The following is a 22,064-nucleotide window of genomic DNA, read 5'->3' as shown; positions in this document are numbered from 1 at the left end:
CACGAGGCATTCAGTGAGGAAAGGGTTGCATAAACATGTTACATGAGAAGCTAGACAAAGGGGATACTAGGTAACCCCCCCAGCACCCTATTGTAAGTTAGTGTGTGCTGGATCTAGAAAGTTACAAATGTAAGTAAATTCAATTTCATTTTACTGCTCTTGGGAACAGTAGATTATCCAAGAGAAGTTATTTAAACCTTTGGGAAAGCTAAAATACTACCCTGTGTCACTGCACTGAAGGTGCTGTGTGACACAATGTAAAAGATTATAACTATGGAGTTTGTCAGACTCCACAACCAAAGGAAATAGTGTTCAAAAATCATTAAAATACATGAGTGGGAAAGGGGTCTCACTCTCTCCAGATTAAAAAAAATCAAGTCCTCAAAATCCACCAAAGTTGCTGTGGGTCTCTAAGGAGGAGGGAATTAGCACATTTCTGAGAATTCTCCCCAACAGTGTTGGCACAGATAAATAATCTGTGAGAAGCCCACCTCTATGGATGTCCCAAAAAGGGAATTGAAGCGATAACTGCAAATTTACATTTAGGTAACCATGGAAAATTACTACCTGCACTGCAGTCTGGTGCTTGTCCACTTACATTTACAAAACTAGACAGGGATGTAAAGTGACATGTCCATCAATAACAGGACTTAAAAAACACAATGTGAGATGTTTTACAAAACGATAGTTGGAATTAAGTGGGAAATGTGAGCAGCGGTTTGCATATATATATTTTGATATGCATAGCATTAATGTAGCTTAAACCTAGTTACTAAGTAACAAAGCACTGTACAAAATAGGGTGGTGAAAACAGGGAGAGAACAGCGGCGAGAAATGGGATGGGAGAACATTAAAAGTGGCTATGTGCACAAATCAGGAGATTTATGGGGAACCTGTACACATGTTCAAATTCTGGCAAAGGATTTCCAGCCTTTCAATACTGGGCGAAATGGTGCTATTTAGGAGCACTGTTCATGCTAAAAAAAAAAATAATAATAATCAGCAAAACACTAATTGTCTGATACATGAACAATTCCAATATGTCAGTGTTGCACGTGCAAGCTATGCACCAGAATAACATTATTCCTGCAGGGAGAGGCAGAGATCCTGTGAGCTGTTCACTTTGATACTGGAGCAGGGTGGCAAGTCGCCATCCATTCTGAATAAGTCACCCCTCGTTACAACCATACTCTTTGCTGAAAATGTTCATTTAAAGACTCATATGTTGTCTCATATGTGCACGCTACAAGTCATCACTATAAAACTGAATGATATTTTAGCCCTGCCATGTACACTATTTTTTGCATATAACGCTCACATGGTTTCCCAAATGTTCATTTTTTTAATCTTGCCAATTATTAATGTAAAAACGTTTAAGGATAATCAACAAAGTAGGTTTTGGCTTACTTTTCTTTGGCTGACTTCTGTGACCTAGTGAGCAATGTTTGTGAATTGGGGATATGCTAAACTTGAAGTGGATATTTTCTGACAAAGCAGAATGTGGTATATGCTGGATTTAGTCTTAAAGCTGTATACCACGTTTATTGAAGTCAAATTGCAGACTCACCATCCAACAAAAGGCAAAAGATGTACCATTTCCCTCGAGAGAGGGAAACTATTTTTTTGCTCCAGTGTAAAGAGAAAAATGTGCATCTTTAATCTACGGTGCCCAAGTAAAAGTGGGAATACAATAGTAACATTGATAGGAATTTTTCAGTAACACAAAAAGGAATTTGTCTGCGACTCTAAAATGTAGGTAAACTAAATGCTGCAATCCAAATGCTGTTGCAGAGCTATCCTTTAAAAGGTGCTAATTATTTGATGAAAAACAAATTCTCTTTTACAGATGGTGCAGTTGTGAAGGGCACAGTGACACCAATGGCCGAGTCTGTTGTAAGCAATTTTAAAAACTGTCATGAATGTAGGTCTTCCATGTCGGGTGTGCAGTCACTATGGCAAAAAGGTAATTGCACTATCGGCCAGTGTGATTGCCTGTCTCTGAATCTGCCTTTTTCAGACTAACTTCCTGAAATCAAAACCTTGATCCTGCCCGACAGCATCTGAGTGCTGTTGCTGTTTCAAGCTTTACACCAGATTACTGAGCAATGGTGGATAGCATGCGGGTTAAGCCTTCACATTGAACGTCCCAATTAGTTTCCTACTTCTGATATGCTTAGTTTTAGGAAACAGCATCTAATAAAAAATAATAAAATAAACATGTTTTTGAAGTCATTGATGTATTAATATCACAGAAAATACATACTGTATTCCTTTTATATGAAGAGCAAATTAACTGCCCAAAAACATCTTGGTTGAAATTCTCATACTCCAGGATATCACCACCTTTGTAGCTCCCGCCTATTAGCTATTAACTACAAGTAGCTCTTGCCAACAAAAAGGTTGGAGAACCATGGTGTAGGTTGTATTAGCTACTTCATACAGAATGCATCCCCCTCCAGGTACGAGCATCCAAATGATAGCACATCCCCTATGTGAGATGAGACAACAGCCAATATTGTGAAATCTTATTGCCTCCGCTAGAGATCACAAGATAGCTGTTCATAATCAGAGCATCAAAGCAGAGGTAGGACCAAAGGGGAAACACCTGAGTAAAGAAGGCCGAGAAGATCCAGAAAGGGAAGAAGGAATGAAGGTATAGATTGACTAAAACACAACCCTCCGTTTGCATCCACAGGCAACCCTATCGCAACAGACGTGCCAAAGAAAGTTGGGGATTTAAGGTTATCACCGAATATAGAGGGTGTTGAGGGATCTCAAAAATCAGCCTAGGTGGGAGGGTTTGTATGGTCACCCTATTTATGGCAAATGGGCGCACACACACAGATTAGTCAAAACCCAAACAAAATAAGATAGGCGACAAGTCAAGGCGTAGTCTCAGGAAAAGGGAGTGTGTGTTCTAGGGCTACAATCAGTGCACAAACAGAAACACCAGTAATTCCATTTAATAATTATGTAGCAATACAGTAGTTTATTAGGCCTTTAGTTAACACCAAGCATATGAAAATCAGAGGTGATTATTGTTAATCAAAACTATACGACATACATTACTCACTTTAATAGCATTTCAGATTGATTATATCTGCTTAGATTATATATGCTGTGCATATAGGCCGACATCTGGTAGTAATCGCGGAGTATTGCATCTTTTTTCCGAAGATCGAAAAGGGACATCAACATGGGTGTGACTAACACTATCCGTGACGTGTAGTGTTCCAAAATCGCTCACATGTCGAGGTCAAACAGTTTGTTTTTTTTCTGCCGTGAGGGAGCATTATAGTCTGCATGAGCGAGTGCAGAAGAGAGAAGGTGTAAGAAGTCTATGTTCCTTCTACTCCAAGAGGGGAAGGAAGGGTGGGCACATGTGAATATATACAGATGCAGTCATCAGAAATATGATTACAGTGAGTAATGTAGGTCTTCTGATGCTTGTTAATCTGCTTAGAACCAAATGCTGTGCAAAGACTAGCGAGCAGTACCCAGAGATGATGATGGGATGTGTGAAGGAATAGTAGCAAAGATGTCTTCGCACTGCTTGTCCCAACTGAGAATCAGGCCTAGAGTGTTTATCTAGGTAGTAGTGTTATGTAAAGGTATGCACATAACTCCAGGTTGCTGCTTTGCAAATGGAATCTAGAGGAACATTTGCAATGAATGCTATGGTAGCCCCTGTGCCCCGAGCCAAGTGAACCCTAGGAGTGAAGAGTAAATCTCTATTGGCAAGAGAGAAAAAGTGTGATGCAGTTTACGATCCACTTGGAAATAGCTGATTTAGAGACCGGGTCCCCTTCTCTACCAGCCGACACTGATCAAATACCTGGTTTGTTTTCCTTAGTGGCTTGGTCTTTCCAGATAGTAAATTACAGCTCTCCTCACATCTATTGCGTGGAGGCTCCTTTCTGCCACGTTAGTGGGGTTCTGGAAAAAGGCGAGTAGTTCTATGGACCGGTTTACATGGAACTTTGAGATAAATCTGGCCGCAAAGTGTGGGTGTGAGCGCAAAACCACCTTGTCCTTGTGAATTGTGACAAAGGGGTCCTGAACTGAAAGGGCCTGCAGTACACCAACCCTCCTTAGAGATGTGATAGCAGCTAGGAAGGCAGTCTTGTAGCTAAGTGCCTTAAGGTTAGCCTTGTGCAATGATTCAAAGGGAGGTCCCATTAGTCTGGTAAGAACAATGAGGTCCCATCCAGGGGCTGGGTTGGAAGATAGGGGGATGAAGTGTTTTTACCCCCTCCATAAAGGCTTTAATGACAGGACTTCCACCACGAAAATCTGCTCTGAGATGTGATGTACGCCGAAAGAGCAGCTAAGAGGACCTTTATAGAATTGAAAACCAGTCCTGAATCGAACAGGTGAGTTAGGTACAGGACAAGATCTTTAAGAAAGCAATCAATAGAATTGATGCCCTTGGTATTACACCAGATAACAAAGGGCTTCCACTTACTGGAGTAGCAATGACTGGTGGTAGGTGTACGTGCCTCTCCGAGTATGTCCATGCATCTCTGAGGGAGTTGAAGGTGGCCAAACTGACTTCAGGAGCTAGGCTGCTAAGTTGAGTGTTTGGGGGCATGGATGTAGTATCCCTCCCTGATCTTGGGACAACATGTTCTACGGGCACGGCTGCTTCCTGGGAGGGGAGACCGACATTGCCATGAGATGGGAGAACTAAGGCTGGCGTGCCAGAACATAGGCAAATCTCTGGGACCATGTTATATGGCATTGGGCGTTTTCCAGAGTGGAGAATAAGTCGATCTCTGGGAAGCTCCATTCTGCAAAGGCGTTGATTAAAATGCCCCCCTGTAGTTGCCACTCGTGCTCTACGGGTAGGTGGAAGTCTCTACAGAGTACGTCTGCCAGAAGATCGAGTTCCCCTAGAACATGTTGTGAGAGGAGGAACATGTGTTTGAGTGCCCACTTAGAGATGTTCTGGGACAGTCTGGATAGCCCTAGAGGGAGTGGCCCCTTGTTTTTTCAAGTAGTACATGGCCGTGAGGACTAGAACGGTCTTCCCCTGGAGGTGCGTCTGGAAAGCCTTCAGGGGATTGAGCACTGCTAGCAGCTCCAACAGGTTGATGTGATTGGACGCTACTGCTGGAGACCACACGCCGTGCGCTGTCTGTTGAAGGAGGTGAGCTCCCCACCCCAACAGAGATAAGTCTGTGGTGAGAATGGCCTCTACTGTGGGGGTAGTGAGGATTTTTCCCTGCAGAAGGTTTTCCCATGACCACCACTGCAGAGACTGAACAAGGGCTGCCGAGAAAACCACTAGATCGTCCCAATGGCCGCTGGCCTGACAACATTGGCTCGAGTTCCACTCTTGCATGGGGTGCATGCGCAGACGAGCGTCAGGAACTAGGAAGACGCAGGAAGCCATTATCGCCAGCAGTCACACGGCTTTGCGTACGGTCACCTGGTGACTGGCAACAGTGAGGGATCTGAAACAGCATGTTTTGGACACTCGGAGGGGAAGACGAGTCCATCTTCTGTTCGTATTAGAGCCCCCAGAAACTGTTTGACCTGGCTGAGGGTTAGGCTGGATTTCTTTTCGTTGATAGAGAATCCTAGGCCGAAGAGGAGCTCTACCGTCTTCTGCGTATTTGTATGGTATGTTCTGTACAAATCCCATATTATGAGCAAGTGGTCGAGGTAGAGGTAGACTGGGATGGACTGCCTGCCCAAGTGTGCAGGTACGCCACCAATACCGCCAGTACCTTTGTGAACACCCTTGGGGCTGAGGCAATGCCAAAGGAGAGAACCTTGAACCGATAGTGGGTGTTCTCTGTCATGAACATGGGGTACTTTCTGTGCGCTGGCAACATTGAAATATGAAACTATGCATCTTTCATGTCCAATGTGGCCATGTAATCCCCCTGTTGCAGCAGTGGGATTACCTAATGCAGGGTTGTCAACCTGAACTTTTGAGGTTTGACGTATTTGTTCACAGGTCTAGAAAGGGCGCATGGCAAGATCCTTTTTGGGTACAAGGGAGTACACTGAAAAGCCTTGTTAACCTGCAGAAGGGGGACGACTTAGATGTCGCCCTTTTGCAGCAGGACCTGAAGTTCTTCCAGCAGGATGCTCCAGTGTTCTGGCAACAGGCGTCTGCTTCTTGGTGGGTGGTAGCAAGGTGGTCAAACAAACTCGATTCAATACCCGTGGGAAACAGTCTTTAGTACCCACTGATCTGAAGTGATCCCCTTCCAGGTATGGCTAAATGAAGACCAGCGACCGCCGAATGGGGAAGCGTGGGAGGGGACCTGTACCAGCAAGTCACTTGGAGGTTGAGGCAGAGGCCAGGGAGCCCCAAGGAGCAGAGTTTCTACCTCTACCATTACCCCTAGGAGAGCCTCTTTACTGGAACTGGGCGTTGCCAGAGAAGCCCTGGCTGGAGGACCAGGGGGCACCCCTGAGCCATACTGACCTTGGGGTGAGTGGGAGAAGGACTGGACACGAGCTGACATGCAGGCTTTGGGGCTGCCGCACTGGCGAAAGGGTTTAGCTGTAATCTGGCTAAGAGACTTTAAAGTCTTGTGTTACTTTTTGGCCATTTTCAGGGCATCGTCAACTGCCTTCCTGAATAAGTTGGACTCCTCCACAGGCTTGATTATTAAGGAACGCAGACTCGATCGCACGGATGGCAGGGGCCAGTACTTTTGAGGTTGGGATTAAACCCATGACTTTTTTCATTCTTACAAGACTGCTCATGCATCAAGATACAGTTACTGACGAGCCCTGATTTGAGAAAGGTGGTGTGTCCCGCCGCAACATGTGTTATCACAAAGGGCAATTGCACAGAAATATAAAGTACCGCCAAATGTGATTTGAGTGGTTCTTCACAAGATGTATTGTGTGGACCTTCATTTTTTTCATGGCGCATGAACCTTATATGAAGCAACATCATAATATTGTTTATTAAGGAGGCTTGTGTTTCGGGTTTGAACCTGGAGTTCTTAAACCAGGCATGCTGGAGTAGGGTTCCCTGGGCAAGGGTGCGTCCAGCCATTTCAGCCGAGTCCAGAGTGTTGTTCAGGATATTCTGGGTCACTTGTCAGCCTTCAGCCACGATCGCGAGTAGGTGTGATCGGATAGGCTCTGGAACTTACTGACGACCATCCTGTACTAGGCCCCACTGAACATCACTGTAGCTCGCAAGGAGCGCGGTGTTGGCAATCCTCGTGGAGTAGGCTGCAGAGGCAGTGACGTGCTTACCAAGGGCGTAATGTTTTTTGCAATCCTTGTCCAGAGGGAACTCTGCCGAGGACAGTGGTACCCCTGCCCGTTTGCGAGCGATTAAGACCAGGGAGTCTGGTATGGTGTGACCCCTAATATAGAGGGGATCAGAGGGGGCTGGGCGAAACAATATTTCCACACAGGGATTAACTGCCAGTGTAAGGGAAGGGGACAGTAAAGAAGGAGCCAGGCGTCTTAATGGAATTTAATAAGGGAATGGCTTGGCTAACTGGAGTCTTTTCAATGAGGATGTCCTCCACGAAGTCCGAGCCAGGGGCGGCTTCGTGCGTAGCTATTTTTTAATGGTCTGTTGCTCCTTTTAATAGAGAGTTAACCAGCATTTGGTCGTCCACTGGTGACAAATCTCTCAGCAGAGCATAGGTAGGGGCATCCAGACAGATGACGCTTGATTCGGCGATATGTAGCAGTGTGTGCCACAAGCTCTGATCCTCCGCCTGATTCCAGTCCGGGTCTTGGTCATGAAGGTTAAAACCTTAGTAAGAAACATCCTGGGCCGCGTCCCTGGAGTCGTCCCCGAATATGTTATCGTGGTGTTCTTGTGGTTCCTACAAAGAGGGAAACTGGAGACCAAGGGAGGGAAGTTTCCGACATTTAGAGGGGATGGGGCATGAGTCCACTTCCCAATGTTTCTTCAAGGACCAGTCATACTGGGTCGAACTCAGCCATATTAGCCATACACTCTTCAAACATCTCCCTAGTCCATTCAGAGGAAGCTGAAAGGTCAGGAGGAGGATAAGGCTGCCAAGAAGTAGTTTAACACCTATGTAAGGTCAGAGAAAGAGGCTGGGGTCCTTAGAATATTCCCTTCGTGGAGAGTCCCTGGCGATGCTTCAGAAGCCCCACTGACCGATTAGAGGGCTTCGGCGTGCCTTTAGGCACTGCCGCGGTTGGCGCAGCAACTAAGTCCTTCGGCGTTCGATTGCCTTTGGATGGGCAGGTCAACGGTAGTGGAAGTTTTAAGAGAATCGCCCATTCCAGAAAGAATTTGATGCCCATTTGCATGCTGTGGTGGCGGGGAGGGTGCTGAACTGCGAGGTTCGGAAGGTGCCATCAAAATTTTCTGCAGCAATACAGGCGTTGAGGTCTTCAACGACGATGTCGAAGAGGCATTGGGTGTTGTGTGCTCAAGTACACCTGTACCTGGGTGCCCTGGTCACTGGGGTGTGACTACCACATAGCAGTGCCAATGGCCTGCCTACTGAGGCCGGGGACGGGCACATGGGAGCACGTAGGCTCTGTGGAAAGGTTGATGGCTTCCAAATCGGAGCCATAGCTGCCGACCAATTCCTCGTCAGAAGCATCTGCGCAGGCGGGGGAAATGTTTTTGGCCTGCATACCGTAGGCCGCCCACTGCTTAGTCTGCCTGTCTTTCAGCGTCTTAGGCCAAAAGACTTTACAGGCCTTGCACGAGCGCTCGTCATGGTCACGAGGAAGGCACTTATTCCATCGGCGATGTGTGTTTTTCCAGGGAAATTTGCAGTGATAAAATGGGCAGAATTTAAAAGGAGTCCTCTCCATAGCAGAGAAGGAAATTCATTCTCAGAGAGAAGAAAACAAACTAGGGCCCCACTCTCCCTACTGTAAAGGCCAGGCCTGAGGGCCAAGGTCATGCGGTCACCAGTCACCGAGCAGTTGCAGGTGTAGGCGTCGGCGGCAGGAATCCCACGATACAGCAGTCGAGATGTTCGGCTGTTCGAAATGGACTAAACGACCGTTGGCCTTGGGAATAAATATAGCAATATAATTTCTTACTAGCTCTGCATAAGCGACCATTTAGGTTGGCAGAAAAAAACATCTGGTGGGACCTCCACATGTGAGGGATTTTGGGTACACTACACGAGACGAAAGATGGATGATCTCTTGCCGGAATGTACTCCCCCCGCCCCGCCCCCCGTAAAGATAGAGTTGACCAGGAGAATGGAGCAGGGATCTTACCACAAAGAGGCTAGTAGGTCTGGAATTGCCGGATTAAGGGGCATGTTATGCTCAGTCACAGGACCTTCATCGAAGATGTCTGTCAATTCCTAGCCCTGAACAGGTGTAGAGTACTTCAAACCTAGGGTGTCTACTACCCTTTCTACAAAGGTCCTGTATTTAGCATGGGTGTGCGTGTAGGGCTGACCCTGCTGAAATTTGTCATCTGGAGATGTGTCCAGGCCACTGGCATTGTATAATCCTTGGGCTAATACAAACATCTGCTTGGTCATCAAAAAGAATCAACACCTCGCGACCTTATATACATGGGATCGATGTCCCCCTGGTCTTGGACCTAGCCGGTGCCGAAAAGCGATGCCATGGACTCAAAGAATCCAGACCTGGAGAGCGGGACGAATGATCCGTTGCCAATAGTCAGCGCCAAGGGTTTATCTTTCAACGCCGATGGAACGGGAGTCGGCGCCGTTCGGGAACATCAGCCTGTCGCCACTCTTGAGAAGGATCTGGTGTCAATGGTTTATGCCTTTTTTTCGGCATCGAGCTAGAAGGTTTCTCTGATGCCGTCGACTGTTTGACATGCGTGGGGTCAGGATTGCAAAACACCGCTTTTGCAGAAGAGACTTGCTGTTCGGGAGCAAGTCTCTCAGCAGCCTGTGTTTTAAACATGTCTAACATTTCTTTTTTGAATTTTACCAATATTTGAGTGGTCAGCCCAGCCGAGGGCTTACCTTTTTCCGACAACAAGCTGGACTCTTGGCAATGGCATCTCTTTTTCTTATGCAATGAAGACGAGGAAGAGTGGCTCCTCGAGTGTGAATGCTTTTTGGACTTCCGCCGATGCATTGCTTTCTCTTTTTTAGGGGTGGGCCCTTGCGTTTTCAAAGGACCGGACAAACTAGCATGCCAGGGATTTCTGGACGGTGGGCCCAAAGAAAGTTTGGCGGCCGTCTCACGAATGGATTTCGAATGCATCTTGGAGCACAACACACATCCCTCTGTGTCGTGATATGTACCCAGACACCACAGTACAATGTTGTGCGAGTCGGTCACCGATATTTTATAATGGCAATCCGTGCACCTTTTAAATCCTGAAATCCAGTGAATGGACATCGTGGTCAAGGTTTTACTAACATGTTTTACAAATTTGTGTCAAAAGGCTGAGTCAGAGACTCGATGACTTGATCCTAAAGCAGCATGTGAGCGGAAAAAGGGAACGGAGGTATGGGGAATAGTGACTTGGTATGTATACGACACTTGAAGTGACGTCCAGAGCAGACAATCGAGCACAACGGATCGACGACCGAGCCTGGGTCGACTACACCCCCTGTTGAAATGTTTACGAGCAGCAATGCTGGATGAGGATAACTATCAGACGAGGAATCTGTGGGAGAAAAGCAACCCATTGAATTAAAACCACTATTTTTCTGGACTCGCCTGTAGGCCCTCTCCAGAACATGAAAAGTAAAGAGAAGCATTATTGGAATTGCTAGCACAGTAAACTAAGACAATCACTTCTTTGGTGTAAACATTTAAAATCTATGTTAGATTCCTTAGGACTATCGTAGTTTTGGCACAATCCAGAAGAAAATACTAGGACAAAACCCTTGTTAAAAAGATTACACAATGATTTTATACAAGAACAATGAAAGGCCCAAAGTGAACAATAGTCCACAAACAGCAAAACAAAATTCCAATTTTGGGCCATTTAGCAAGAGTTTGTGTATGAGTATCCAGGTTTTCTTCGCTCACTGTGCAGAAGGTTTCGGTTAGGCACACTCCAGTTGGCCTACTCCATGCATTCTTTGAGTGCATGGTATTCCGATGTATGTCAGAGTAGTAACGAGACGGGGTAACATTGCATTTTCTTATCCTTGTCCCGAACCTATGCGCTCAGATCAATATATTTAAAACATTTGAGAGAAAACTATACACAGCATTTATATTTAATGCAATGGCCTTATGTAAATCAACTAAAAACAAAACTGATTTGAGTAGTTTCCAAATATATTCATGCGTGGCTTAGGAGGAAGGAATAGGAACATCTAAAATAGAAATTAAAGGAGGTAATATGTAAATCAAATAATTATCACAAGTATTCAATGTGCAAATTTTGAGCTAAGTATTTTTTACGAATTGATTGTCACACAATTCACAATCCTTTTTAAATATTGCGATGAATTGGATTAACCATGTTATTATGAAATGTATTTATTGTTGGCAATGTCGGATTGCTTAGGACTAAGACATGTCAAATACAGCTACTTTGACATAATAAGATTACTTGAATGCCATTTGCTTCATTTTACTTGCAACAACGAATAAACTGCTTGTTTAAGAGTAGGGAATCTAACTTTGAGAGAGGATGTGTATATATATATATATATACGATACATTACTCACCGTAATCGTATTTCTGATGCTTGTATCTGCTTAGATTCACATGCTGTGCATAGGCCGACATCTAGTGGCAGCTGCGTAGTATTAGTTTGTTTTTCGAAACTCGAAAATGGGCGTCGACACAGGGCGTGCCAGTAATACTATCCCTAGTGTGACGTCCACTGTACCCAAGATCCCTCACGCGTCTAGGATCCTCAGATTGTATTTTTTCTGACATGAGGTAGCATGAGGAGTAGCGCGAGTACAGATAATCCAAGCAGATAGACAGAAAAGGTAAGACTACAAGCAATCATGCGCCTTCTCTCGGAGGGGAGGAAGGGTGGGTCGCATGTGAATCTAAGCAGATACAAGCATCAGAAATACGATTACGTTGAGTAATGTATCCCTTCTGAGGCTTGTGGAATCTGCTTAGATCACATGCTGTGCATAGATTAGCGAGCAGTACCAGAAGAAGGAGGTGGGATGTGAGAAGGGTCATGAGCAAATAAGTGTCTTAGAACCGCTTGTCCCACTTGTGTATCTGCTTTGGAATGGGTGTCAATGGAGTAATGCTGAGTAAAAGTGTGAATAGAGCTCCAAGTAGCTGCTTTGCAAATGGTGTCAAGGGGTACATTTGCAATGAAAGCCAGAGTGGCCCCAATGCCTCTAGTAGAGTGGGCCCTTGGCGTAAAAGGCAGAGTCTTTTCAGAGAGTGAGTAACACAGCTGGATACAGTTAATAATCCACTTCGAGATGGCACCTTTAGAGACGCGATCCCCCTCTCTGCCTGTAGCTACGGAGACAAACAGTTGATCTGTTTTCCTTAGCGGTCTGGTTTTATTTACATAGTAGAGGACCGCCCTACGCACATCTAGGGTGTGTAGTTTCACTTCAGCCGAGCTTTGCGGGTTCTGGAAGAAAGCCAGAAGCTCGATGGACTGGTTTACATGGAATTTTGAAATAAATTTAGGCGAGAACCTAGGGTGTGTGCGTAAAACCAGTTTGTCTTTATGGATAGTAAAGAAGGGATCATGCACTGACAGAGCCTGAATTTCACGGACCCTTCTCATAGAAGTAATAGCTACCAAGAAGACCGAAACCTTGCTATGGGAAGTGGTGTAAGCCAAGAGGGCTGCCAGGTGTACTTTCAGTGAGTTAAAAACCAATCCTGCATCTAGCAGGTGGAGCATGTATGTAACAATAGTGGAAGGAGTGCAATCAACTGGGTTGATTTGTCTACTCTGGCACCAGATAACAAACCTCTTCCACTTGTCAAAGTAACAGTGCCTTGTGTTTGGTTTCCTAGATTCCTTTAGGATGTCCATACACCTTTGTGGTAAATTGAGGTGTCCAAACTATGACCTCAGGAGCCATGCTGCCAGGTTCATTGAGTTGGGATGCTGGTGCACTGTTTGACCTTGGTGCTGGGACAGTAGGTTGTACCAGGCTGGAAGTTTGATGGGCTCGCACACCGCCAACCTGCGTAGGTGTGGGAACCACGGTTGTCTTGCCCACATGGGAGCAACTAGGACGAGCGTCATCGACTCTCTGTTCATCTTGTTCACCACTTTCCTGGAGAGGAGTTGGTGGAAAAGCGTACGCAAACATCCCTGACCAGTTCATCCACAGGGCGTTCCCCTGGGAGTCTGGTTGGGGGAACCTGGATGCAAATCCTGGGCATTGTCTGTTTTCGCTTGTGGCAAATAAGTCTATAGTGGGGAAACCCCACTGAGAGAAGAGATCTTCTACGACCTCTCTGTGAAGAAGCCATTCGTGTTCCTCTGGGAGGGAGTCTCTGCTCAGAGCATTCACTAGGGAATTGAGCTCCCCTGGAACATGTTGTGATGACAGGAAGATGTTCCGTCTGAGTCCCCATATCCAGATTTTCTGGGAAAGCTTGGACAGATTTGGCGAGCGAGTCCCTCTTTGCTTGTTCAGGTAGAACATGGCTGTAGTGCTGTCCGTCCAGATTTGCACTGACAGGTTTAGTAGGTGGGGCTCGAACGCCTGAAGCGCTCTGAATACTGCCAGACGCTCTAGCAGGTTGATGTGGTTCTTGGCCACTAAGTGAGACCAGAGACCCTGAGCTGTGTGGTCGAGATGGTGAGCTCCCCACCCCGTCAGACATGCATCTGTAGTGACTACTGCCTGTACTTCGGGATCGTAAAAGGGTTTCCCCTGTGCAAGATTTTCTCTTGTCCACCAGTGAAGGCTTTGTACCAGTGTTGGCGAAACGACCACTAGATCGTCCCACTGACCACTTGCCTGAGACCACCGTTTCGCCAACCATTCCTGCATGGGACGCATGTGCAGGCGCGCATGGGGGACCAGGTAAATGCATGACGTCATCATGCCCAGTAAACGCATTGCTTTGCGTACCGTTATTTGTTGACCAGACTGATAATGCGGACTTTGCAGTAGTATATTCCGAATTCTTTCTTCTGAAGGAAAGGTCAACCCCTCCTGGGTATCCAGGATTGCTCCTAGGAATTGTTTTGAGGTGCTTGGCACCAGGCTTGACTTCTTCTCGTTGATTGAGAAGCCTAACTCGTGGAGGAGGTCGATAGTCCTTTGAATGTTTGTCCTGCAAATTCCTGGGGTTTCCCCCGTTATGAGCCAGTCGTCCAGATAAGGGTACACTGGGATTGCCTCCCTGCGTAGGTGTGCAGCCGCCACCGCCAGTACCTTGGTGAATACCCTTGGTGCTGAAGCTATCCCGAAGGGCAGTACCTTGAATTGGTAGTGCCGACTGTCCACCTTGAAGCGCAAGTACTTTCTGTGCGCTGGGAACATGGAAATATGAAAATAAGCATCTTTCATATCCAAGGTTGCCATGTAATCCCCCTTTCTTAGGAGGGGGGATTACCTCTTGTAGCTTGGTCATACGAAATTTTTGGGGCTTGACATACTTGTTGGCAGGCCGTAAATCCAATACTGGGCGCATTGTCAAGTCTTTCTTTGGCACAAGGAAGTAAGTTGAATAAACACCCTTGTTTACCTGGTGTCCCGGGACGAGTTCTATCGCGTCCTTTTGTAGAAGAATGGCGATCTCCTCGAGGAGAATCTTCTGATGTTCTAAGGAGTGTACTCTTTGTCGTGGAGGATGGTTCCGGGGACGCTGCAGGAGCTCTATACAATATCCCGTGGATACTGTTGACAGCACCCATCTGTCTGATGTGATCCCTTCCCAAGCCTGGGTGAAGTTTGAAATGCATCCCCCTACTGGGGTTGCGTGAGAAGGGACCCTGAACTGAGCGTCACTGCTTTGGTGGAGGCGTGCCGCCTCCCTTGCTGGGGCTGCCTCTGCCTTTACCACGACCTCTCCTATTACCTCTGCCGTAACCCTGGGTAGACTGTTGGTTGTTGTTCCACTGTGTACCCTGCCCTTGGGAATAGTTAGATCCTATCTGGGAATTTTGGCCGCGTGGGCGACGAAAATTACTATTCCCTCTCTGGTTAGGGGGTTTATTGGTTAACTGACCAAGGGATTTGAGTGTCTCGTATTCGTCCTTGGCATTTTTCAGTGAGTCTTCGACCGCCTTACCAAACAACAGATCGGCTTCCACCGGTTTGTCTAACAATGATGCCTGTGTTTCTGCCTTAAAACCAGACTGCCGTAACCACGCATGTCTCTTGATAACAGTACCTTCTGCTATCAATCTGCCTGCGTTGTCCGCGGCGTCGAAAGTTGCTTTTAAAATGCAACCAGACACGGCTCTACCCTCTGCGGAAATCCGAGCTAATTGGCCCTTTAATGGTTCAGGAGTAGAAGCTATGAGAGCCGCGACTTCTTCCCACTGATGGCAGTTGTAGCTGGCCAACAGGGTGGTGGAGTTAGCAATCCTTGCTTGATAGGCGGACGTTGAGGCTACCTTCCTGCCGAAACCGTATAGTTTTTTGCTCTCCTTGTCGGGAGGAGCTTCTGACGAAGACAAGGGTGTCCCAGCTCTCTTACGGGTGTTGGTGACAACTAGGGAGTCTGGCTTCAGATGTACTCTTATATAGAGAGGGTCAGACTGAGCTGCCCTGAAAAGTTTTTCAACCCTGGGATTAACTGCTCTGGTGAGGTTTGGGTTCACCAGGGAAGGATCTATTCTCCGCTGAATGGATTTAAGGATAGGGATGGTCTGGGCGACCGGCCTCCTTTCTTCCACTAACTCTTCTGCGAAGTACCTTTCCCTCCTGTACACCGTGGGTGTCAATGTGGAAATGTTCTGCTGCGCGAGCCAGAACCTCATTTAGGAGGGGCTGGTTATCGACCGGGGAGTCAGTAACCGGGGCTTCGTTCTCTACCGGGGAATCTACTCTGTATGTTTCCGGGTCATCCTCTTCTTCTTCCTGGTCCTCATCATCCCCATAGTAGCCCGTCCCGGTTTGCTCTTCTATCATACCAAATTCTTGGTCTCCACAAAAGGAAGCCTCTCCTTGATACCGTGAGTATGGAGTTGCGTAAGGTTGTACCTCGAAGGGTTCAGACCTCATCGGGGTTTCAAACCGGGCCTTCTTACTCGGGGGGATAGGATCAGTAGAGCCTGAGGGTGTGGCCCCTTGTGGATCATACAAGAGGAAATGTTCTGGATTTTTATCATAAAAATCAGCCAAAGAAGACATTCTTGACATGACCCTGTCTATGTCTTCACTGGACCATTTTTTGGAAGTGGGAATGACTCTCTCAGCAAGTCTATGGGATTTATCTTGAGTAGCTTTGCTGGTTGTGGACCTATCAGCAGACCTGGGCTTGTCTGTCTGTTTAGGGGGGGTGGAGTGTTTCACAGGTGTGGAAGAATGTACAGGTAGTTTCTTCTGCTGTTTTCCCCCCCTCCCCGTGCATAGAAAAATGTTTTCCCTGTCCCTTAGTGGCTCCGGAGTTTTTCGACGCCTGGTGTCGAGGATCGGGAGAGGTGTCCCTGTCCTTCGAGCGTGGGGCCTCGCTGGCTTTAATTGCAGGCTCCGCCTCCTGGAGCGCGGCCTGGGGGTGGAAGTCGTCTTCGTCTTCCGACGATCGAACTTCTGTTAGCCTAGGGAGCGAGGCACTCTTGGCAAGAGTGGATGATTGCCTGGAGCCATGCTGCGATCTTGATCGAGAGCGCCCAGAGGACACCGAATCGGACCGTTCTGTCTGTGCCTCTTTCCGAGAACTCGACGTCGTCGAGTCTCGGTTGGACTTAGTGTGTTTAGTGTGTGTAGTATGTGAAGCGCTTGCGTCGCCGGGGGTCTTCCCCATAGCCGCCCTGCCGGACGACCTTCCGAGGTCGGGGACCTGCGCTCGGCTGTCTTTCGACGCCGTAATGCCCTCGCTGTCCGAAAGTACGGCGTTGCTGCCATCGCTGAAGGCGCCCTCCGCTGCCATGGCCGCCTGCCTGGCGTGGTGGGCCAAACGCTTCGAACGGTCCTTAAGTGTCTTAGGTTTAAACCTACTACACGCTCTGCAGTTCGCTTCGGGGTGGTCCCTCGGCAAGCAGAGATTGCACGTGGCGTGCCTGTCGACCCAAGGGTATTTGCGGTTGCACTTGGGGCAGAATTGAAAAGGGGTACCCTCCATACGCACCTTGAGGCAGCGGGCTGTTAAGTGTAGGAAATGTATAAGGTGTTCCTATATACCAAGAGTGTAGAATATGTACCACCCCCCCACTCTCCCTACTTGCAGGGCCGAGGCCAGCGGCCTTCCGAGGCCCAAATCCGTCGTGCAGCAGCTGACGGTCGATTTCTTCTCCAGCCGGCGTCGAGTGTCGAAGTTCGACGTTGGGGTGGGGAAGGATGTCAATAGGTTATTTTATAATTTTAGCTAAAGTAGCAAAAGTATGGCTAAGGCCAGGGGACTCCGCAAGATGCTTCCGACCAATATGGCGGAAAAAAACAATCTGAGGATCCTAGACGCATGAGGGATCTTGGGTACAGTGGACGTCACACTAGGGATAGTATTACTGGCACGCCCTGTGTCGACGCCCATTTTCGAGTTTCGAAAAACAAACTGTAATACTCCGCAGCTTCCACTAGATGTCGGCCTATGCACAGCATGTGATCTAAGCAGATTCCACAAGCCTCAGAAATATATATATGTGAGCGACAAATAGGTTAGCAGAAGAGTCTTGTGAGAAGGAGATCTAATTAAAGAAGTTGTTGTTGGAGAAGGAACATCCGGAGTAGGATTTTGATCTATAGAATGTGGTGTAGCAGAAGGTACATTTTGAGAAGGAGGCTGATTCAAAGAGTTTAACACAATACAGAAAGTCTAGAAGAGGTTGGTCTCAAGCATACTGAATCGTGGGAACATCAGAGGAGAATTGGGTGGATCTTGAGTCCCTGGGAGAAAGTTTGGAGAGAGAGACAGGAGGCAATTGGCAAGGAAGAGACCAGAAAGGAAACTAGGCAGAGGAAGGTCAGGAGGTGGCGGAGAGTACTGTAGTAGCAACAAGGGTGTGATATGCTTGTTCAAACATTTTTGTGGAGGGAAATAGTGTACTGCTCTTGAAGAAGTCATCTAATGTGCAAGAAAAACCAACTAAGGATGAGGTCAGCTGAATACAGGTTACTAAGAGAAATCAGTTGATAAATTGGTCAAAACCCACAGTTTGATAACACAGGAAGGGTATCGGTTAGACAGATTGATCCAAGACAGCACCTAGGGGCAGCAGGCGGCACGATACAGTGACTGTATGTTAGGCAGAATCCTGTGCAGTGCCCTTAGGGACCACTACACACAATTAAGACCACAGGTGGCAATACAAGTTTTTCCTTTGGTACAAGCCTGTACTACTATGTTAAAGTGGTAGCAGTAGCGGAGCAGCCAGGCTTATCTCGAGTATATGAGCAGTAGAAGAGATTACACAAAGGGACCACAATTACCGTGACTCAAGCAAACACTGACTCAAGGTTTCAGGTAGAAAAATATAAGTACATTTATTTTTTTAAACCATTTGTTATAAACACAAAACTTCCATTAATTCAAAAACCACACGTAAAATATACTACAACAAACCAATACACTTTGTACGGTATACTTCAAGGTAAGTACCCTGTGTTTTAGCGGACCGGTGTTATGAAACAAAAGACGTTACCGGGAATACACTTGCTATCACTTTTTGACAGTAATGACAGTTCGGTCTTACTAAAGAAACACGTATCCGCGGAAAGCAATGTTACCGGGGCAAAAACACACTTAGCACCTGAGATACCCAGAGAGAGTTGGGGGCCAAAATCATAGGCAATACTTTTGTCAAGGCAGATCGGATCAGAGAACACTCTTAGACAGAAATTCAAAATTCAATAGGCCGGAGCCAGTGTCAAGTGGAACCGGGTTCCTGTTGTTGAGGATCACACAGTCAGATAGTTCACGATTCAGCGTAGCCAGGAGTACTTAGATATTGTCAACAGAGGAAGTTATAAGAAGGAGGGTAGGCAAGGGCAAGCCTTGGAGGCGAAGAAAAGGGATTCACCCAAATATTCCTCGAGAAGAACACAGTACCTTAATTCAAGGAAGAAGCTGGTGCCACGGCAGTTGTTCCTGGTAGTTTCCGGCAGACCCTCAGTTCCTGGAGCTTCGATCCGAAGGACGTCTTGAGGGGTCTGCACCACACGGGGATGAAGTCGGCAGCAGAGATGGTGAATAAAAGGTGCTCTCCTTAAAAACAGGAGAGGCTCTTCGGATGGCTATCCGGACCACTACAGCAGTGTGCAGCAATTTCGACCACGAAGAGGATCCACTGGCTGTTAGAAGATGAGCTGGTTATCCCGACCAAGCTCAAGGGAAGAAGACTCCGGACTGGATCTTCTCTGGTCGTCGAAGGGTAGATAGCTTAGGACTGCAGCAGGGCTTCACCGGGACAGGATAGTTGCAGCAGTCGACTTCTTCTCTTCTTCTCTTTGGTTCCTTGTAGTACCAGTGGAAACTCTGACTTCCAACCCAAGAGTCCTGACTTTTATGCGACAATCCCCCATTCACACAGCCTGGCTGTCAATCAAGCAGCAGGGGGGTTGTCCGGCCCAGACAACCACCTCAGCCAATCATGGCAAAGTGTGACTTGGGTTTCCTAGGATACCCTGTGCAGGGGTTGACTACACCCCTCCCTCACATTCAGCCCACAGGTGCCTAGAGGAGGGCTTCTTGGCAGAAGCCCGCCAAAAGACAGTGAACAAAGAAGGCAAACCTGGTTTGCCGCGAAAAGTAAAACTTAAGAAGGACTTTAACAAAAAGAAATGGTGAATAAACCCGACCGAGCCAAAAGAAAAAGTATTTGGTCAAGCAGGTTTAAGTTAGAGGCTAATATAATAGCCTAAAACAATACCACTTTTATAAAGTATAATCGCGGTAGAAAAGTTAGGTAGATACCACTGCCACCAGCCAAGTCTAAATGTTAAAAGAGCGAAATAATGCTCTAGGAGGTACAGATAAAAAGGGCTAAGGATTAACCCTTTCCAGTACTCCATGTAAGATGGGGTGTACTGGATCTGTGGTTAAATGACTAAAGTTAATGGCAACGTTACCCTTTTCTGGGGGACAGTAGTCAGCCTCAGAAATGGAGTCGGTGGGAAGTCTAAAAGACAACCCTGTGTCACTGCACTGAAGGTGCTGTGTAACACAAAAGAAGGGGGCTACTGAGGTGGTGTACTCCAGAGTCCACAATCACAAAACAGCTGAAATACACATGGCAAAATACAGGTAAGAGTGGGAAAAAGGGGTACACTCTTACCAAGTGGAAAAAATAAACTCCAGAGATCCAGCAAAGCTGCTCGGGGACTCACTAGGAAGGGGAAATTAGCCATGGAATGAGAATTCTCCCTAACACTGTACATCTAGGAGGGAGAACTACCATATAGAGTGAGAAAGGACTCCGACCACGGTAGAACCAGGAGCCCAAGGGAAGAGGAAAGTCAATAGCTAAAGGTCATACCAGCTAAGACCCAAAGAGTCAGGTCAGAGAATGCTCATCCCTCTCATCCAGTTGGACGTAGAGAGGAGCACAACCTACAAGGCCCAATGAGACTACTAGCTAAGGGACCCAGGAAACAGTGCAACGTGAGCTGACTGAAGGAGGGTTTGGAAACCTTTTCAGAATGCACGATGAAACATTTTGTCATTCTGAAGGGATGGGGGGAAACAAGCATAGAGGAACCTTCAGAGCAGCCCTGCAACTAAAATATGGGCTGATCTGCCTGAATCCTAAACAGAGGGCCAAGGAGAATTTGGCTAAGAGCTTGTCTTTCAGTGCAGAAGTGTTAAGGATAGGTAAATGCAGAATATATGACTGAAGAGTTGTGGATTGGTGTGAAGTGTTTTTTCACTCCCTCATGACGCTAAAACACATTTGCGCTTACACAGAGGTAGAATGTATAACAAATTAACACTATGGAGACAAACAAAACAAATACCAACCGTTGGAAGAATGAAGGATGCTCAATAATGTATCCAGAAGATATCGGATGATGGTACGCAACTGTTCTGTGGAGGACATCTGAATCAGCTCCCTTGAATCAAACTGCTCACGCAAAGTTTTTCTACTCACTCCCAATGCCACTTTGAGCCTTTGCACAGCATGATGAGCCAAATTCAGTTGGAGCTGTAGCTGAATGCAGTCCTGGTACGCTGAAAAAACTCTGCTGTCCTCCTCTACTGCTTTGTCTGGTTTTCTCAGAAAATACTGAGCATTATTGGCACTATTCAGTGGGGGTAAATCGATGCTTTGTAGGAGTGTTTCAAGTCGATGACATGATAAATTGTACCTAAAAATAAAATGAGACAGATTATGTATGGACACATTACAGAGATTCCCAAAATAGCACAACCTAAATGTTGGTCACATTAACAGGCCAGAGTTAACCTTGCAAAGATTATACACTGATGAATCCGAGACATTCCTCCAGAAAACCTGGCCTGGGACCCTTCTCATGTGGCCAGGTGAAGGCAGACTCTTTCTGATCCTGACCCTGGGGAGTGGGGGGGGGGGGGGTCACATGAGGGGGGTAGCAGGTCAGGAGGAATGGGAAACCCCCTTTTAGAACTTTCCATGAGACCCCACAATTCTAATGGCTTACTGTAAAATGGAAGCTATGAGAAAAGCCGATTTTAACATTGTGGATTCAAAGACCCACAATGCCCAAAGTGCTGCAGAGGCCAGAAAGGGAAAATTGCATAATAGTGGAAATGACCCACACCTGAGGGAGAGTGGGAGGCATGAAAGGTGTAAGGGAGAATTCTCTTAAAAAGCGAATTTCCCTTACCTAAAGAGTCCCCCAGCAGCTTTGCTGGATTTCCAGGGTTTATTTTTTTACTGCTAAGAGTGAGACTCTTTTTCCCACTCTTAGGCATATGTATGATGTGTGTTTCAGGCTATTTTTGTGCTTGTGGTCTATGGAGTTTTTCTCACTCCATAGGTATCTTTTTACATGTGTGTTACACAGCACCCTCAGTGCAGTAACACAGGGGTGTCATAGTGACCTCCAAACAGACTCCATACCCTGGGACTGACTACTGTCTCCCAGTG

The 22,064-nt window shown here is 46.8% G+C and overlaps 1 protein-coding gene across 5 annotated transcripts in view; it reads right to left on the bottom strand.

The window, feature by feature from the left end:
* Positions 1 to 22,064, bottom strand: part of BIRC6 (baculoviral IAP repeat containing 6) — a 3,097,233-nt gene that overhangs the window by 1,847,787 nt on the left and 1,227,382 nt on the right. For all 5 annotated transcript variants that reach the window (XR_011268132.1, XM_069607902.1, XM_069607904.1 and 2 more), the window contains one exon: positions 20,957 to 21,303. Coding sequence is in view for 4 of the 5 variants with exons in the window: in XM_069607902.1 (XP_069464003.1) it covers positions 20,957 to 21,303 (347 nt within the window). In the remaining variant the exon portion in view is untranslated. The remainder of the gene's footprint in view (positions 1 to 20,956; positions 21,304 to 22,064) is intronic.

This window comes from Ambystoma mexicanum, chromosome 4q (assembly GCF_040938575.1).
Source record: "Ambystoma mexicanum isolate Mex_15411 chromosome 4q, UKY_AmexF1_1, whole genome shotgun sequence".
In the NCBI taxonomy this organism is placed as follows: Eukaryota; Metazoa; Chordata; class Amphibia; order Caudata; family Ambystomatidae; genus Ambystoma; species Ambystoma mexicanum.
Note: the sequence above shows the minus strand (reverse complement) of the source record. Positions and strands in the feature narration are given on the sequence as shown.